The sequence below is a fragment of the Phodopus roborovskii genome, unplaced genomic scaffold, assembly GCF_943737965.1.
Source record: "Phodopus roborovskii unplaced genomic scaffold, PHOROB, whole genome shotgun sequence".
Lineage (NCBI taxonomy): Eukaryota > Metazoa > Chordata > Mammalia > Rodentia > Cricetidae > Phodopus > Phodopus roborovskii.
Window position 1 is genome coordinate 29549421 of NW_026126482.1, and position 20284 is coordinate 29569704.

At 40.3% G+C, this 20284-nt stretch overlaps 1 protein-coding gene across 2 annotated transcripts in view; it reads left to right on the top strand.

The window, feature by feature from the left end:
* The window catches only part of Exoc2 (exocyst complex component 2), a 125731-nt gene that overhangs the window by 75558 nt on the left and 29889 nt on the right, over positions 1 to 20284 (top strand). For both annotated transcript variants that reach the window (XM_051194486.1, XM_051194487.1), the window contains 6 exons: positions 799 to 879; positions 1363 to 1422; positions 2109 to 2170; positions 4354 to 4420; positions 7007 to 7123; positions 14431 to 14572. In XM_051194486.1, coding sequence (XP_051050443.1) covers positions 799 to 879; positions 1363 to 1422; positions 2109 to 2170; positions 4354 to 4420; positions 7007 to 7123; positions 14431 to 14572 — 529 coding nt within the window. The remainder of the gene's footprint in view (positions 1 to 798; positions 880 to 1362; positions 1423 to 2108; positions 2171 to 4353; positions 4421 to 7006; positions 7124 to 14430; positions 14573 to 20284) is intronic.

A 20284-nucleotide genomic window follows, 5' to 3' on the forward strand; every position in this document is an offset into this window, starting at 1 on the left:
CTCCCTTCCTTCCTCCCTCGCTCCCTCCCTCCCTCCCTCCCTCCCTCCCTCCCTCCTTTTCTTTTCTTTCTTTCTTTTTTTTTTTTTTTTTAACTTGGAGGATTCTTTGAGAACTAGAGTGGTTTTGATAACCTCTTACAGGTAGGTGATTGACAAAGAGACGAAGAAGTTTCTAGAATAGGAAGAGCAGTTGTTTAGACTGCTATTTCCTGCTGCCTTGACTGTAGCTGCTCTCTAAACTGTCTAGTGTTTCCTATCCATTCATGGAATTCATATGGGTGTAAAGATTAAGCAAGTCTACTTCAAATCCTAATCAAGGTATCTAGTTCAAATCCTAACACCTGCCTCCCTCTACATGAGTGCTAGGATTAAAGGTGAGCTGCAACTTTCAGTTTTTGACTTAGTGATGTAGGATCTTGCACCTCCTCCAGATGGTTGATGTAACAACATTGGGTTTGACTGAACTATCTAAGAGATGGCCCACCTAGAAAATTGAGCATGCGTGCAGTGTAGTCCTCAAGTATGCATGCCTTATATTTGCTCCTTGTCCGTTTTCTATGAAAAGAGAATTTTGGTGAAAAAAAATTTACTCAGTTCCTACATGAATTAGAAAAGCTTTAGTTTCAAAAGTTTTATCCCTTTTAAACATTCCAATCACAACCTCATTGAGGATAGACTTCTGGTCTTTGTTCCTTTCTGTAACTCTGAGGACTTGAGCTTTTAGCCACATTCAACTTTATGAATACATATTCATAGCCAGGGCAGTGTCTGTGTTTAAGGAGGTTTTCTTTCTTTCAGCCATGCCAGTTTGAACAGTGCATCGTGCACTCCCTACAGTCATTGAAGGGTGTTGTTGATTGCAAGCCTGGAGAAGCCAGCGTGAGTTTCTGTTGTGTTCTACCTGCTTTAGCCTTCTTAAGAAGTCTATGCTTGGTAGGGAGGGACTGGGAAGAGAGGAGGGAGGGGAAACTCTGGTTGGGATGTAAAAACGAAAAGGGATTCTCTGCCTAGGAATCTCAGTAAGCAGTAGTTAATTGATGTCCTAGAGCCACTCTCTTCTGAAATGATTTCATTTAGTTCTCTACATAGACGTGTTGAGTTCAGGTTCCATGGCAGTCTGAGCAGTTAAAATGTGAGTCCAGCAGCTTCAAGCAGAGCAAGGTTCTTGTGGACTGAATGACCTACTTGGGTATTGTCAGCCAATTGGGGGTCAGAACCAACATAGATAGGAAGCCACCTAAGGCTAGCCCTTTGGAGTAAGATAGCTGACAGGCAGAGTGGCTTTCTGTCTTTTAGCTTTTATATCTAACTTTTGTTTCCTTGGCATAATCAAAACTTTTTTATCTAAATTTTTTCTCATAGGTCTTTCAACAGCCTAAAACACAGGAGGAGGTTTGCCAACTAAGCATCAATATCATGCAGGTAACTAAAAATAGTGGTATAGACTCTGAATCCGTGCATTGATCTGTCATTCACCATTGGTAATATTGATCTTACTATTAAATACGAGTTCTTTAAAATTTCATCTCTGTACATAAGCGTTTAGAGTAAGACAGCTGTGCAGATGGAGCTATTGTAGATTAGTTCTCATTTATTTTAGCAGTGCCTGTGTATTTCGTTTCTATTGTGTTCTGTCTGTTTTCATGGTACTTTGCATTCATATCCTTTAGATGGAGAGTCAACTCAATGAAAATTGGTTGCTTGTAACTCATCTAGATTTTTAAAGTTGTTTGATTAGGACCAGTGCTTCATAGGTACATCAACGTAGTTGAGCATGTTTGTGGATAAATAAGGGAAAGAAAAAGTGTCTTTCTTCTAAAATGTATTTAGGGACATAACAATTGACTTAAGCAAGGTTCTTTTAATATTCTGTCACTTACGTAATTAGACGTTGATGGGGAATGTATATTTCTATTACTTAGTTCACATGTCTCCCCCCACACACACACACCCCTACCCCTACACACCTACATTATTAGATACATCTCTCCCCTACCTCATTTTTTATGGGCTAGACACTTCTGCTTTAATTTGTATAAAATTGTTTTTATTCAGATAGACTGATACCTGAAAACTCATACTTCTGAAACTTGCTGTTTTTAATCCAGGTTTTTATATACTGTCTGGAACAACTGAGCACCAAGCCTGATGCAGACATAGATACTACTCAGTAAGTAAAAATAATTAATTTCATTGAAGCATTTAAGAGTAATAAAATATAAGACATACATTCCATACTGAGGTAGTCACATGTAATCTAGATTGCTGTGACTTATGTGCTTTGGCTGCCCTCACTCTCTGCAGTCCTGAGCCTTCTGAGACCATGCCCAGCCCTGACTTTTGACGGACACTTATAGTTGTCTCCCAATACTGTTCCATGGAGCAGTTTTTTGGTTGACACTTGACATGTGAAACTCCTGCGCACCTAAAGGTCCTGCTTTAATATAGACAGTATCAAAAGGGGTGTTTGAATCTAATTGGCAATTTGAGAATTTTTCTGCTTACTTGTGTCTTAGTTTGGTTTTCTGTTGCTGTGAAAAGACGCCATGACCATGGCAACATTTATCAAGGAAAGCATTTAATTGGCATGGCTTACAGTTTCAGAGGTTCAGTCCATTATCATCATGGAAATGGTGGTGGGCAGGCATGGTGCTGGAGAAGGATCTGAGAGTTCTATGTCTTGATCTGAAGGCAGTAGAAGGAGAAACTGTGTTCTGGGAGTAGCTTGAGCATATATGGGAGTGCAAAGCTTGTCCCCACACACTTTCTCCAACAAGGTTAAACCTGATAGTGCCACTGTCTGGGCATCCAAACACATGAATCTGTGCAGGCCATTCCTATTCAAACCACCATACCTACCATTAACTTTTGCTCTTCAGTATATAAACTGTCATCTCCAGTGAACAAATACTTTTTAAAAAATTGTGTGTATGTACACATGCCCAGTGTGTTTACCTGCATGTGTATACGTGTGTGTGTGTGTGTGAGAGAGAGAGAGAGGGGGGGGGAGGGAGGGAGGGAGGGAGAGAGAGAGAGAGAGAGAGAGAGAGAGAGAGAGAGAGAGAGAGAGAGATTGGACACTTTGTGGTCAGAAATAGATGAAAAATGTTTTTAGGCTGGGTCATCCATTTGAACCAGGAGCACACTGACTCAGCTTTTCTAGCTGGTTCGTTTCCACCTCATAAGTTCTGAGAGTGCAGGTGAGCTGTCCTGCCCAGCTGATACTTACATGGCTTTTAGAGATCTGAACTCTGTTTCTCACACTGGGTGGCAAGCCCTGTACCACAGTCATCTCCCCAACCCACGCTAGTTCCTGTAGTCTTCTTTGACTTGACTTCATATATTTGGCTCATTACCCCACCAGAATGTTATGTTACTATTCACAGCCAGATCTGTGATCTGGTTAAGTCAGTCTTTTCTTATTACTTTGTTAAAATTCCTGTTTCCTACATTGTTAGATTCTAATGGGTAGTGCAACATTTCCAAACTTTTCTTCTGCTCTAATCATTCAAATACATTCTATACCAGTTAGTGCTATCATTACTTTATATTGCAACTCTTTTCAGATTGGTATCTTTTTGTTGTTTTTAGTTTTTTTTTTTTTTTTTTTTTTTTTTGTGTGTGTGTGTGTGTGTGTGTGTGTGGTGTTGTTGTTTGTTTTATTTGAGACAGATTTCTCTGTGTAGCCCTGGCTCTCCTGGAACTCACTCTGTAGACCAGGCTGTCCTAGAACTCACAGAGATCTGCCTGCCTTTCAAGTGCTGGGATTAAAGACATGTACCACTACCTCTCTCTGATTGGGATCTTTTTTATTATCTCTATTTAGAAGTATTATTTCATATTGACCATTTTAGACTTCCATATGAATTCAAGTCAGTAAAGTCTAAAGAAAAATTCTGTTAAGGTGTTCTGATTCCATTAATTCAGTATATTAATTAGTGGGTTACTTACCTGCTCTCATCTTTCATATTTTTTACATTTTTGATTGTTTTTGAGTTATCAACTAATTTCTTAGCTCACCTGTAAAACTGTGAAAGTGAGCTTCAGTCCGTCCCCTGGGAATTTTGATAGTCAAAAACATTTTAACTATGTGAATATTATTTGACATTTTCCCATTTGGTAATTTTTTTTTTTAATTTAATGCAGCCACTTGAGTATTGAGAATGCTCCCATATAAGTTTCATATGACCCAGGATAAAAGATAGTCCTCAGTGCTTCCTTATGATATTAATAATTAAACACAAAGGAAATCTACAGAAAGCTGTACAGATGCTTTTATCAAAAACATTTGAAGTCATTGCAGTTTTCAGTCAGTTTTAATTGTGACTGCTTTCTTGTCTCTTCTGCTTTTAGTCTTTCTGTTGATGTTTCTTCTCCTGATCTGTTTGGAAGCATCCATGAAGACTTTAGTTTGACCTCAGTAAGTAAAATGCCAAACACAGAACAAAATCACCTAGGACAAGGAGCAAGAGCTAATAAAGGAAGCCATCAAGTGGATTGAAACCAGCTTTCCCTTGTGAATCTAGGGGAACAGGGGTAGAAGGGATGGGGCTGGAGGAAAAAGCCTTTGGAGCTAAGACCTTACCAACCATCTGGACCAATTTCGCTTTTGTTTTCTTGGTCTTTTAGAAGGACCTTAATTGATACACAGTGACCTTTCTGGCCTTTGTTCCCTTCCCACCTCCCATCAAACACTGGGACCCATCAGGCCATTTCCCAGGTGGTTTGTGTGCACCCTTGCTATGGAGTGCTTGCTGCTCTGAGCCTTCCATCCCTCATTAGGGATAGAGAGGAGAGCAAGGTGGTTCATGTGATCCTTCTGCCAGAAGGTGTAGAGCTGCCCATCAGCTCTCAGCAGTCTCCAGGGTTTTGCACTAACTTTTACTCCTCATACCTGTCCACTTACTTTCCAAGATACATTCATCAGTTTCCAAAATTTGTTCTGGTGTTCTTCCTTATGAGGGGTGGGTGTCTTCGCCTCGGGAGACCAAGTTCCTCTCAGGGCTGTGCTAACCAGAAGGAAAGCCAATTTGATAAGAAAGAGATCTAGATTTAGAGTTAGAAGACTGTTATTACTCACAGTCTCCAAGAGCTTTGTGTGCCAGAATGTCTATCCCTGGTGCTGTCTGGAAGTACAGAGAAGTCATACATAAGGCCCATTCCTGCGTATGCAGGGACTATGGGTCAGAACTGTTATGGTCAAATGTGAGTCTTTACACCGGCACCAGGCGCTGAAAAGCGTCAGATGAACCATGCAAGCTTCAGAATTAGATTGTTGTCATTCTTCTGTTCTTTCCGCTTTCATTTCATGTGATGTTCCATATAACATGTATGAACAAAATATACTTGCTAAAAGTTAGTCTTTAGGTCACGGAAGTATTTCTTCTCATTATGAAGAGGTTCCATACATGCTATAGTGGGAAAAAAGCAAGTCAAGACATCTGGGGACCAGAGCAGGAAGGACCTGTGGGCTTAGTCTACTAGAATGGAAGTCCAGGCCTAAATGAAAGAGTGGTAAAGGGTGGGTTTGAAGTCATTTGACACATTTGTGTGGTTCAGCATGTTGGGAGTGGCTGCTGGAAAGTAATTTACTTCGTGCCCTATAAAAGCAATGTGTCATGATATGACAGAAGGTGACAAAGGGAATATGGCTTCACCATGCTCAACTTGCTTACTTTCTAATATTGTTCTTGCCATGTATTCACTATGGAAAAATAATGTAATATAGACTATGACCTCCTTTGGCCTTTTTAAAATTCCATTTCCCATCTAAAAGTTAGTTCAGGGCCACCAGCAGCATTTTGTTGTCTGGGTTACTTTAAGGGCTCTCCAATCTTTTATTTATATCTGTAAATGACCAAAACCAGTGGCTAGTAGGCAACATTGTGCTGGAACTAAAGATAGGAAATTGTAATAAATAAGTGAGAAGATGTTGGACATTTGGATGAGGTCGGTATAATTACTAGAAGATAGATTTGCTTGGCTATTGACTTTAGAGGCTCTAGTTCATCCCTTGGTTCACGTGTCTCAAAGAGCAGAAACCTGTGTTTTTCTGCATTTCTCCCCTGGAGAACTTAACTATAAGTTTCTCTGATTATGCACAGAAAGACTAACCAACTGTGGGTGAGCACTGTTCCTGGAAAATGCTTTTGCCTTAGTTTTAGTGGAGGATCTTGACTGAAGGCCCTGGATGAGTCACCATTCCAGAGAATGCCTCCCACCTGCAGGGACACTGACCCGGGTTACCCTGAAGTGAACCACAGTAGCAGCAGGGGCCATTCATAGAATTTTATTTACCTATATAGTTCTTCTGAACTGTAAAAAGCCCATTGTATTCATAGCATTGCAAGTGCAGTCTGATAATTGTGTAGGAAATTATTTAGGTGGGTAAAGCCTTGAAGAATATAACAAGAGGCTCTCTTCCCTGTTCCTTGTCTTCCTGGGGGCAGGGGTGGCCTCAGAGAACTCACTCCCCATTGGAAGGAGGCTCTTCCTGGAGATTGAAAACATTCCCACAGGCCCACACATACAGAAACTTCTTGAAGGAACAAGGAGCCCTTAAGATAGATAATATGATATTAACATGTTCTCAAGTTGTGAAAGATACATAAACTATTTTCTATAGTTTCTACATTTTATATTATATTCATAATATAAATTTGTGGGGTCCTTTATGTACATAAAATATTGAAGGAAATATTTGACTCTTTTATTTGGGGGATATTGGGTGCAGAACCCAGAGCCTTGCACATTCCATAGAACAACTCAAGGCCAAGCTGAACACCAAGTCTCTTTTAATTCTTCGATGTAAATGGAATAATCAACAATTAGTAGAATGTTTTTCTGTGTGTCGATTTTAGGAAATAAATAGCCAAGAAAAATAAAGGCAGTAGATATTGATGTTAAAGGGTAGAAGCCTGTCATTACACTTCATGTGCCATCAAGGTTATCGTTGCATTCATCAGTACTGTCGATGGATACTTCTAACAGCTTGTTTGAATTTTAGGAGCAGCGGCTTTTGATAGTCCTGAGCAATTGCTGCTATTTAGAACGCCACACCTTCTTAAACATTGCAGAGCATTTTGAAAAACACAACTTCCAGGGAATAGAAAAAATAACACAGGTAAGTGCAGTCGGCAAGGTCACACTGTTTTCTGGGCACTTCCTGGGCTCCCCCAGGCTCCCATTCTTCTCACCCCACCTATGGGAATGACTTCCTTCCTTGCTGTTAATGCAACACTGCTTTTCTCTGGAGCAAAGCTTTCTTGCAGTTGAAATGGTTTGCTTAACCCTGTCAGAGCTGTTCAAAAGTCAGGTAAGACAATTAGGAGACAAAAACATCAAACCGAAATCTTTAAGTATCTTCCCCATTTGGCTTCGGTGCTGGCTTAAGTCTTTAGGCACTGCTGACAGTAGCCCTGATCCTGACTGCACAGAGACCTCTTCCTGCTGATCCAGCCTGTTTCCTCCCCCCCCCCCCTTCCTTCCCCTAAAATTGCAGCCCTGCCTGACTGCTTAAGGCAGAGCATGCTCACATCCTGCTATCTAGCCTCTGGCCCCTTCCTTCCTGGCTTACCAGAACTTTTGTGTGCTTTGTGCTCCGCCTGCTGGAAGTAGGCAAAAGTGTGTATGCAGATTAGTGGAGCTGGTTTCGTGTTTTAGGATGTTCGCTCTCTTGTTTATAATTTTTCAAATAAGCAGAAAAGGAAAGAATGAAGTACCTGTAAATGTTACTAGTTCCTGAGCAAAGTTTATCAGATTTCTGGGTAAAACTGAGCCAGCTGTCTAATGCCAGTGCACTTTCCTCAGCGAAGAAAACAAGAGAGATAACCATCTTGTTAATCATGTAATCAGAGTTTACTCTCAGTGGACGATCTGCTTTTCATAAATGATGCTTTCAGTTCATAAACTAGCTTGGGTTTTTTTTGTTTTGTTTTTTCTTTTTTTTTTTTTTTTAAGAATGAAAATGTCAGAGTGGGTGGCTCTGTCTTGTTTTCCTGCCTTTTCGTAAAGATTAATCATCCTGCTGATAAATGCTATGATTTAAGGTTTTGAGGCCAAATGTCTCGTTTATTTCCAGAAAATTTTCATGTTCATAATTGCAAGATCTGTGGAAAGTGGGCACTTTGCTTTTATTCAGTCAAATACTCGTGTGTGGGATGATTAAGAATTGCATAGGTTGAAGCAGTGTTCGACTTTCTCTTTTTGTGAGGTAATAAGCAGAAATTATGTTGCCTCAGTTTATACTGAACTGTATAAAGCAAAATGAAACTGACATAAAGGAAGGTTTTTTATATCATTCCCTACCTTTGTCTGAATCACAGAGAAAAATTATATGAGGACCCCAGATGGCTTACAATGAGCAATAGGCTTTTTGCCCACTCAACATTATGTTTTTGGAAATGATTTCTTGAATGTCTTCAAAATTGTTCAGTTGTGGCTGAAAGGAACAGAGTAAAGCAGTTAGGACCACACACCTGTGTGCCAAAGCTCTTATCTCCAGGTGTCAAGCAAGTAGGAAAAGGTCATCCAAAGCTCTTATTTTTCACAGTTCCCTTTCCAATGACATAACTCTAGATGCCTGCCAAGAAAGTCATAAGGGCAGGTCACATGGACAGCTGTTTGTGTATTTGTCCTGCAGGTCATGCTTTCTTAAAGGGTCTCTCCTATGGTCACTGGATGCCAGCCTTCTCTCCATCCCTTCCACGGGATGTGCTGGCTGCAAGGGCAAGGGGGGAGGCTTCTCCATGATGATTCCTTCCTCTTTTCTCTTCCTCCCTTTCTCCTGCCTTTCCTTTCCCTCCCCATTTTCTTCTTTATTGGTGCTTTGCCAATAGAAGCCTGAAAACACCATTTCTAAGATTCCTTTCATTTTATTTTTTAAAGTACTTAACTATCTAATTACCTTGTTTTTTTTAAAAAAGAAATTTATTATGTTGTACATGCCATTCCATTTCGTGGCGGTCAAAGGACAACTTGTGGGAGCTCTTTCTCTCTTTCCACCATATGAATCCCAGGGATTGGATTCAGATGATCAGGCTTGGCACCCAGTACCTTCACCAACTGTGTCATCACTCTGGCCCCTTCATTTTGTTCTTAACCTTTGAAATAGAGCAGATTTCATATGTAACTAGTACATACATAGTCATGCTTTTTAGGACTTGATTAACATTTAATGACCAATGACATTGAAGGATGGGACGATTTCACAGATATAGCTGTATTCTTAGGGTAATTTTCATGTGTGTTTTATTCATATGTGTTTCTCTCTCTCTCTATCTCTCTGTGTGTGTGTGTGTGTGTGTGTGTGTGTGTGTGTGTGTGTGTATGTGTGTGTTGCGGGATGTTGTCTGTGTAACCCAGAGTCTAATATCAGGGGTCTGCCTCTATTTTCTCTCTTATTTTTTGAGGCAGGCTCTCTACTAAACCTAAACTTCACCAGTTTGGTGAGGCTATTTGGCCATCAAGTCCTGGGTTATAGGCACACGCCACTATAGCTGGGATTCATGCTCACGCATAGGGCACTGACCAACCTGGCCAGCTCCCTACCCCCTCATAGATGATTTTATTTACTATATATGGGAAAGGCAAAAAAAAGATACATACATGAATAAATACATGGTGGGGGCTGAGGATATAACTCAGGAGTAGAGTAGGTTTGCTTGGTAGTAGTTCAATCCACAGTGAGAGAGAGAAGGGGGCAGAGAGGGAGGGAGGGAGGGAGGAAAGAAAGAAAAGGGAGTGAGGGTGAAGAGAGTGGAGAAAAGAAAACTATACATTAGTCAAGTCAAGAACCCATCGTTGACAGCGTGTTCTCCAGTGCAGCCTTTAGAAAGCTGTCAGGAAAGGAGATGAAAGGTTCAGGCACAGGACATGGTTTCAGAAGTAAGAGGGACTGGATTCCCTTCTGTGTCTCTACAAAGCTGTGAACGGACAGGAGCAAAGGAGTGCAATGGCCACTTCTCCGGGATAGAGTGTAAGGGTGTCAAGTTAGAAACATTCTTCTGAGCAGGTGAGAGCATCTCTCTTTCACCATCTCCCTTATGTTTGTGTACTGTAACCATGTGAGTGTAGCTTCCATCACCCTGCAGTTTCCTTTGGTGATCAAATCTGCCCACAGCTTTATCTACCATTAATTAATGCTAGTGGTGCCCAAATGCTTGAACCTTCCACCTCCTCCCTTGACTTGATATCCATTTCCTACTATACATCTTCACTAGACATATCCAGTGGGATTTCAGAACATCTGACTAGCAAAACCAAGATGCCCCTGGCTGGTATATATGGAAGACATTCCTCCATTTCCCTGAATTTGGAGTGTTGTCTTTCTCGTGCTCTGTTGCCGTGGCTTTCCCTGTCTGTGTAGAATGGCTTTTCTTTAATCAGTCTCAGCTTGACAACATCTTGTTACCTCTGAACCATTGGCCTTTTTTCATTATGTGATACTTCCTTCCCACCACTAAAGGGTACCTGACTGCATTCTCATTAGCTCATCCACCATAAAGCTTCCTCGCTTTAGTGTCTATGGTGCTTCAGGGTTAGTCATTGCTCGTTGATCCTCATCATTAATTCTCAGTACTGCATAGGTTATTTCTTTAGCTCTTACTCTTTATAGCTTCACTTGTGTCTAATCTCCCTGAAATTTGCTGATCCTTGGAATTATATTTCAATTAATTCCTAACTCTAGCATCTTAGTTTTTGGGGGGAGCAGGAAGGAAGGAAAACCAGGTGACCTACTGTGGAATAATTCTGAGCACCAGCAGTGGAGTTCTTCATGTATCCTTCAATGGGTGTGAGGGGCTAAGTCAAACAGTCTATGAAGGTATGTGAAAATGCCATTGAGGGAGCCTGGAACAAAGGAGTAAAGCCCAGTCCTCGGTTATCAGATGGCTTATTAAACAACATTTGGGGTGTAGGTATATTCATCACCCAGGTTTAGAAAGTCACTGAGACCCACTGCAAGGGAAGGCTAGCGGCTAGTTCTTGAACTGCCATCAACTTGTATCCTGCTTCATCCAGTTTGCTTTCTTCTGTTAATAATGATACTTCTTACTACCTATTAGCTTCTTGTTCCAAATTAATTCTTTTTGTTGTTGTTTTGTTTTGAGACAGAATTTCTTTGTGTAACAGCCCTAGCTGTCCTGGAACTCACTTTGTAGATCAGGCTGTTGTCCAACTCACAGAAATCCACCTGCCTCTGCCTCCCAAGTGCTAGGATTAAAAGCATGCACCACTGTGCCCAGCTCTTCCAAATTAAGTTTTAAAGATTTGCCTTACTGGTGGATGTGTGTGTGTACCATGTATGTTTAGGTACGCGCAGAGGCCAAAAGAGAGCATTAGCTCTCCTGGAGTTGGAGTTACAGGTGATTATAAGCCAAACAATGCAAGTCCTGGGACTTGCAGAGGAACTCTGATCCTCTGCAAGAGTAGCAAGTGCAAAGCTTTTTAAATTAATGGCCTCAATTGACTTTTGAGTTGCCTGTTTTCTCAGTGTTATCAAACTTCCCAGCATAAAACTGGAATAACCTCTTTCTAGTGTGCCAGTAGAGGGTATGAAGTAGTGCTCCCTTTTATTTCTGTTACAGTAATTTTTTTTTCATTTTTAGGCGGTAAGCATGCAAGAATGTGTGTATGTATGTTCATATGTGTGCAGCTACATTTGTGTGTGTGTCCATGTATGCATGGTCTGTATGCACTTGTATGTAGAGGTCAGGGATCAACTTCATATGTCATTCCTCATGAGCTGTCCATGTTTTTTTTTTTTTTTTTGTTTGTTTGTTTTTTATTTTTTATTTATTTATTTATTTATTTATGTTTTTGAGACCAAGTCTCTTTCCAAGAATTTCCAAGATAGTTGCTCACTATCAGGCTAGGCCAACCAGCTAGTAATCTCCAGGTATCTGCTGTGTCTGCCTCCCCAATGTGGGGATTACAAGTATGTGTCATCATAACTGTCTTTTTATGGCCTGGCTCTTTTACATGAGTGGCTTTCCAAGTGGATACATGACTGTTTCTTTACCAGCTGAGCTGTCTCCCAGCCCTATCTTCATTTCAGGATTGGCCTTGCCAGTAATTTTGATTTCTCTCATTTTGTCCCATTTCTTCCTTTTCCCACACCCCAATTCTCCCCTTTCTTCCCTTCTTGCCTCCTCTCCTATACCCCAGGTATTCAGCTGAGGACCTTCTCTGAACTAGGCAAGGGTTCTCTGAGCTACACCCCACGTTTTTCTTTTTTCAAAGAACCTACCTACTTTGAAGCCTTTGTTTGGCATAAATGGTTTTCTTTAATCTCTTAAATAATGGAATTTGTTCCTTTTACTTTAATTTTCTATTTTATTAGCTGCTCTAAGGAGTTTTAAACATTTATTTTAAGCTTTTTTTTTAAAGGGGTATTTATTTAATATGTATGAATGCTCTCTCTGCATGTATACCTTTATGCCAGAAGAGGGCGTCAGATCCTACTGTAGATGGTGGTGAGCCACCATGTGGTTGCTGGGAATTGAACTCAGGATCTGTGGAAGAGCAGCCAGTGCTCTTAACCTCCGAGCCATCTCTCCAGCCCTCTCCACATGGGTTTATATATGTTTCATTTTTGTTGTCAGCCTCTTTTTGTTTCAAGCCCTCTTGAATGCTAAGCACATGTTTCACTTCCTACCCTCTTTTAAGAATATGTTAAAGCATCTTTGGAGCTGGAGAGGTAGCTCTGAGGTTAACAACACTTGCTGTTTCTACAGAGGACACAGATCTGGTTCTGGCACCCACATGCTAGCCTACAACCATCTGTAGCTCTAGTTCCAGGAGATCTGATGTCCTCTTCTGGCCTCCATGGGCACCTCAGCACAGGTGGTGCACATACATGCATACAGGCAGAACACATAAAACAAAACCCCTTCTAAAAGAACACTTATTTAGAACTTATATTTCACATTGCTAGGATGGTTCTAATCTGTTAGGTTTGTTTGTAGATGTTACACATGAAGGAAGGCCTTTGGGAAGGGACTTGGACTTCATTTTCTACCACTGTTTTCCTCAATGGTTCATCTTCCCCAGTCTGATTTGTTTGACTTTAGGTTAGTGCCCTTTCTCACAAATGTATGTGATACATTCTTTGAGTCCTTTTATAACCAAATGTATGTTTTCTGGACTTAGTTAGGGATTGACGTGGTTCTGAGGTTGGGTTCTTTTACTGCAAATGCTTGCAGTGCTCTCAGCTTTGAGGATGACATTTCAGAATTCACACTGATCCTTTATTCTGTGTAGGTGTTACTACTGTCTTCTATAAACGTGAAAGATTCTCACCGCCGCCACCCCCCTCCCATAGTCACTTAGAAACTGGGAAGAAACTCTTATAGCATGAGCCTAGATATGTCCCATGGCATCAGTCTAGCTTGGAATTCAGCAATCTGCTGTAGTTCAAAATCTGACTCAAAATCCACTTAGGATTTCTTCATTTGCCTGTTGAATTGTTGGGTCTTCTCTTGTTCATTTCTCTCCCCTTAATTTCTGTGGGTTTTTGTTACACGGCCTCCTGGAACCATCTTCCCGGTTTCTAACTTCAGCTTTAGATTTCTGTGCACCTTGTGCTTTGAAGGGCAGCTCACCTTTCACTTCAGTCTCTTTGGAAATCATGCCCTGCCTGTCTCCATAAAATCATGTTCTGTGATCTGCTCTAACCCATTCTACAGGGTTTTCATTGTGTTCTGTTCCTGCTCTTGCTCTCATCGCTGCCTGGTGGGCACCTCGGTTGCCATTAGGTGCACTTCTTGGATGCACATTCCACTTCACTCTTTAGATGCACATTCCACTTTCTTGTCAGTTTGTGGAAGATCAGGCCTGATGTTCAAGAAGCCTGTGTACCCCTCAGGTAAATGGCGTGAAAGAAGGTGGGTCATGCCCCACTGCACAGTACCCTGGGCCAACACACTTTTGCTGTCAAATGGCATCTTAGTAATTTGAATGCCATGGAAACGAAGCCCACTCCTGTAAGGCTGGTGCTAACCTGTTTGTGATACACAAACCAAGACTCTCTAGTAGCAGACACATCTCAGTCATGCAGACATGTGATTGAAGGAAGCCAGGGTAGCCACATGCAAGTTATTAGAACAGGATGCCTTTGAATGACATCACTGATGTGGGTGCCCTTTGTATTGTAGGTTACTGGCTGTTTAGTATTTATACTGCCTTTCTGCTCTGCCTACAGAATGAAGGTTTAAAGTGTTCTGAATCATAACCTATATTCAATAGATGGGATCTGCTTCTTACTGTGTAACATAGCCATGCTAATAGTTCTCCTTATTACAGTGGTAGATAAGATAGAAACCTGAGCTTTGTAGAAAAGTACTTTTAAAATAATTGGGTGTTTACTTGCATTATTTTATTTTTTCCTTTACTTGTAAGTTGGCATCTTACACTCTTTGTCTTGTGTTGTAGGTTAGCATGGCGTTGCTGAAAGAACTAGACCTACGACTCTTTGAAAGTTACATTGAACTAAAAGCAGATCCTATTGTTGGATCCTTGGAACCTGGGATATATGCAGGCTATTTTGACTGGAAAGACTGCCTGCCTCCAGCAGGTAAGTCTCGAAACATTCCCAGCTTCTCCAAATGCTATCTAGGGTGATAGATGGAGACAGGCTTCTGTCAACCAAGATGTATTTAACTCTTTTTCTTTATATTTGTTCTTTCCTGTTCTTAGCAAAGATAGGACTTTTGTTATTTTTGCTTGTTGGTTTAAATCATGTTTGATAGTGAATTCAGTGTCCTTTCACTTATGAATACTCAGGATTTTATTCTTTACCTCCCAAGAATCATTAATTATACCTTATGATTGTGTGTGGCTTAGAGATGCAGAGTGCCTTCCTACAATATCCTTTTTCCACTTAGATATCAGAGTGACTGATAGTTTTATTCTGTGATCTTGTGTTGGCAAAAAATAAAAAAAGAAATTTAGTTCTGTGCAGTATCTAATTGTTGATGCTGAAAGCATAAAGGATCAAAGGAAAATGTACAGAAATGAGATGACTACAGTAATTTGGGGAGAGAAAAAAATCACTACACAGGATGGCTGGTGGTGGAGTACCAGGGTTAAGTTTGTGAGATAGCTGAAAGCAACTTCTGTCACTTTAGATCTTTTAAAAATAGCTGTTGCTTTTTTAATCAAGTAAATATTTTAAATCTCTCTCTCTCTCTCTGTGTGTGTGTGTGTGTGTGTGTGTATGCGTGTATCAGAGAGAGAGAGAAAAGATCTGAGTCTTCCTAAAAACTTTATGATTTACATAATAGTTGTTTCTTTTTCTAAACTACTATGGACCTCATGAACTCCTGTTTTTGTGGGAGTGGCCATACTAATATTAACCCCAGGTCCTCGTGGGCACATATATTCAGGTCTACAAGTGGTTGTTGGCTAAGGATTTTTGTTCTTATCTTCATCCTCACTGTGGCTTTTTTTTTTTTTTAATTATTATACATTGCTCTTGCTAGATGGTGATGAGCTTATGAAACACCTTTAGTTTTTATTGTGCACTATTTACATTTAGTAATGCCCAAGTCAGAACCATTAAATACCTTTTTTATATGAACATGATTACTTAATTTTTTAAACAGCAGTTTTTCCCTCCTTTTTTATTATCATGCAAGCATTGTACAAAATACCAGAATTCTCTGTGTTGCTCTCATACATGTGTATTCTGGACGTGGTGTTTTCATACATTTATATCCTGGACTTGTACCGTATGCCTGCCCCCCAATTACTGTCTCTTGGCATCGTATCATCTCTATTGCTGATTCTCCTCCTCACTCCAAGTCATCCCTCCCTTCTATTTTCACATCACTTGTGTTAATACAATCTAGACTGTGCATGTGAAAGAAAACATCTTTCTTAATGGTGGTTTGTTTTATGATAACCCCCAGTTCTGTCTGTCTGCATTCTTCCTTATGAGCAAGTAAAACTTTCTTTTCTTTTTTTAATTGAAAATAGATTCTCCTCTCATGCAATACATCCCGACCAGTTTTCATTCCCTCCACTCCTCCAAGCTCCCCTCACCTCTCCCCTCTCTCCTTGATCCAGTCCCGCTCTGTCTCCCTTCAGAAAAGACAACAGACAACAACCAAATATGACAGAACAAAATACAGTAAGACAAGGCAAATGGACAAGGCAGCCCAGCGTGAGGAAAAGAGTTGCAGAAGCAGGCAAAAGAGTCAAAGACACATCCACTTTCACTGTTAGGAGTCCCACAAAATCACCAGGCTGACAGCCACAGCATACGCACAGAAGAAGTGGTACAGGCTCATGCGGCCCCGTGCTTGTTGATTCAGTCTCTGGGATCTCATGCTAGCATCTTAACAGCACGCCTGAAAGCTCTAGAGCAAAAAGAAGCAAACACACCCAAGAGGAGTAGATGGCAATAGAAACAAAGAGAACATTACAAAGAATCACTGAAACAAAGAGTTGGTTCTTTAAGAACATCAAGACAGGCAAAAACCTTATCCAAGCTAACTAAGAGAGAGAGAGACAGAGAGAGAGAGAGAGAGAGAGAGAGAGAGAGAGAGAGAGAGAGAGAACATCCAGATTAATAAAAGCAGAAATGAAAAAGGGGACAAAGCAACAGAAACTGAGCAAACCCAGAGAATCACAAAGACATAGTTTAAAAACCTGTACTCTACCAAATTGGAAAATCTAAAAGAAATGGATAACTTTCTCAATAGGTTCCGCTTACCAACCAAGGTTAAATCAAAATCAGATAAACAATTTAAATAGACCTATAACTCTCCAGGAAATAGAAGCAGTCTTTAAAGTCTACCAAGTAAGTCCAGGACCAATTTGTTTTAGCTCAGAATTCTGCCAGACTTTCAAAGAAGCACAAATGCCAATACTCCTCAAATTATGTCCCAAAATAGAAACAGAAGGAACATGCCAAATTAATTTAATGAGGCCACAGTTACCCTGATACCCAAAATACATAAAGACTCAACAGAGAAAGAGAATCACAGACCAATTTCCCTTAGGAACATAGATGTAAAAATATTCAGTAAAATATTTGTAAGCTGAATCCAGGAGCACATCAAAAAGATCATCCACCATGATCAAGTAGATTTCATCCCAGAAATGCCAGGATGATTCAACATACAAAAATAAATAAATGTATTCCTCCATATAAACAAACCAAAAGGAGAAAAAAAACAAAAACAAACAAACAAACAAAAAAACAGGATTATCTCACTAGATGTGAAAAGCCTTTAACAAAATCCAACACCCCGTAATGATAAAAGTCCTAGAGTTATTAGGGATACAAGGAACAGATCTAGCGTAATAAAGGCAATCAACAGCAACTTAAATGGAGAGAAAGTCAAAGCAAGTCTTCTAAAATCCTAGTCCATTCTTTCCATATCTATTCAATATAGTACTTAAGTCTTAGCTAGAGCAACAAGACAACTTAAGGAGATCAAAGGAATACAAATTGGAAAGGAAGAAGTTTAAGTATCATTATTTGCAGATGATATGACAGTATACATGAGTGACCTTAAAAATTCCATCAGGGAACTCCTAAAGCTGATAAACATCTTTAGTGAAGTAGATAAATACAAGATTACCTAAATAAATAAATAAATAAATAAATAAATATATCTATATCCCTCCTTTATACAAATGACAGATGGACTGAGAAAGGAACCAAAGAAACAATACTTTTCACAATATAAAATATCTTGGGATAACTCTAAAGAAGCAAGTAAAAGACATGTATGATAAAAATTTCCAGTATTTGAGGAAAGAAATTGAAGAAGATATCAGAAGACAGTAAGATTCCCCATGCTCATTGATCAGTAGGATTAACATAGTAAAAATGGCCAAATAGCTATCTTACCAAAAGCAATCTCCAGATTCATTGTAATCTTCATCACAATTCCAAAACAATTCTTTATAGACCTTGTAAAGACAGTTCTCAATTTCAAATGGAAACAAACAAACAAAAAACCCAAATCCAGGAGTGCTAAAAAAATCCTGAACAGTGAAGGAACTGCTGGAGATGTCACTGTACCTGATCTCAAGGTATACTAAAGAGCTGTAGTGATAAACAATATGTGGTATGCCATAAAAACAGATGCATTGATCAGTGGAATTGAATACCTAGACATAAATCCACACACCAATGGACATCTGATTTTTTTTAATAAAAACACTAGTTCAACAAAAAACTTTCTTTTTTTTATTTTTTTTATTTAATTTTATATAACAAAGTCCAATTAAATGAAAACAAACATTTATACACAATATTTGGGAATTTGGGTGTCGTTCTTTCCAAACTACTTCCTGCTGGTAAGGGGCGCTGTCTTGGGGGATTCGAAGAAAATTCAGATATCCTAGCTGTAGTCTGTAGGGCTGTTTTGTCCAGCTAACAAAAAACTTTCTTTATCTCTGTTACTGTCACCCAGGTTGATCCTGTAACTTGAATTGTATAAATAGTGCCACAATAAATGGCTATGCAGGTATGTGTGGGGGGCAGAATTAGATTCTTTCAGTTGTACACCCAAGGGTAGAATAGCTGCATTACCTAGCAGTAATTACAGTGTTTGAGGACCCTCTACCTTGATTGATATGTTCCTGTGCCAATTTAAAACTCCCTTTCCAATCCTTCCTAATATCTGTTGATATCATTTTCTTGGTAATCATTGTGGCTGAGGTGAAATGAAATTTTTGTATAGTGTTTATTATTTCTTCTCCTCCTCCTTCTTCCTTCTTCCTCCTCCTCCTCTTCCTCCTCCTTCTTCTTCTGTTGCGCTCCTGCTGCTCCTCCTCTTCTTCCTCCTCTTCCTCCTCCTTCTCCTCCTCCTTCTCCTTCTCCTTTTCTTCTCCTTCTCCTTCTTCTCCTTCTCCTCCTTCCTTCTTTCCTTCTTCTTCTCCTCCTTCTCATTCTTTTCTTCTCCTCCTTCTTCCTCCTCTTCCTCCTTCCTTCTCCTCCTTGTTTTCTTCTCCTTCTTTTCTTCTTTTCCTTCTTCTCCTCCCCCTCTTCCTCCTCCTCCTTTCTTCTTCTTTTAGACAGGGGTTCTCTGTGTAGTTTTGCCTGTCCTAGAACTTGCTTTGTAGGCCAGGCTAGCCTTGAACTCACAAAGATCCACAGATCCACTGATCAGTGCTTCCCAAGTACTGGGATTAAAGGTGTGCTACACCACCACCTGGTTTGAATATGTTTTCATATATTTGCTGGTTATTTGTGCTTCTTTTGAGAATTTCTATCCATTGCCCCTTTGTAGATTGGATAATTGGGGGCTGTTGTTGGGAGGGGGCATTTTTAATAGCCTGTATCATGTGAAGAGCTGGACCAACCCATCCCTGTATCCTCCATTCTGTAGGCTGTCTCTTTGCTGTGCAGATTGTTTTCCTTTGCCCGCCAGAAGCTTTCAGATCTGGTGAAGGCCCCTTTGGCAGTTCTTGCTCTTATTTCCCAAGCTCAAAAGTTTCATATGGAGGCTACTTTTTCTTTTAATCTATTGTGAGTTGATTCATGTACAGAATGAAAAACAAGAATCTAGTTTTATACTTCTTAATGTTTCCATCCAGCAGCATTTGGTGAAAGGTTTGTCTTTTTTATCCAGTGTGTATTTTTTAGACCTGTGTTGAGAGTCAGGGTGTTTCTGTTTTGCAGATTTGCTTCTAGGCCTTCTGCTCTGTCCTATCGCTATGGTGTCTACTTTTGTATGTTCTTTTTGTTGTTGTGACTCATGGTACAACTGCTTTAATAAGCTTCCACAAATTAGAATTGGCAAATGAGTTTCAGTCTCTGTTGTCAGGGGTTCATGAGTGCCTTCACCGAAAGCTACATTGACCCCGAGGAACAGTAGCAACTTGCACTGCGCCTGAGGAGAGTTTCCTGTTCCTCACTCTCTGACTCCTTGACTGCTGCTCGGGGCAGAAAGCAGAGCTTCATAATGACGAGTGCTGGCAGTAGTAGTGAGGATTCCCCAGTGGGGGAAAACCAGGTTTTTGTCCCACTTCCCTCTCTAGGGACATCTTTGAACTGGCACAGACACTCTTGAAGTCCTACTTTCTCCAGCAGAGAGCGTTGTGAGGTCCCAGCACTTCGGGTACAGAGTCTGCTGGCCATTTTCATGTGGTATGGACCCTGTGACAGCACATCAGTGTAATTTACCAGAGAGGTGTGTGATTGCCAGTGCCAGGAGAAGTTTCCCTTGACTTCATTTATATAACCAGGGCTTCACAGTTCCACATCTTCTACTGTTTTTAGCTCAGGTAACCAAAATCTGATTTCTCTGTTATCTTCAGATCCTTC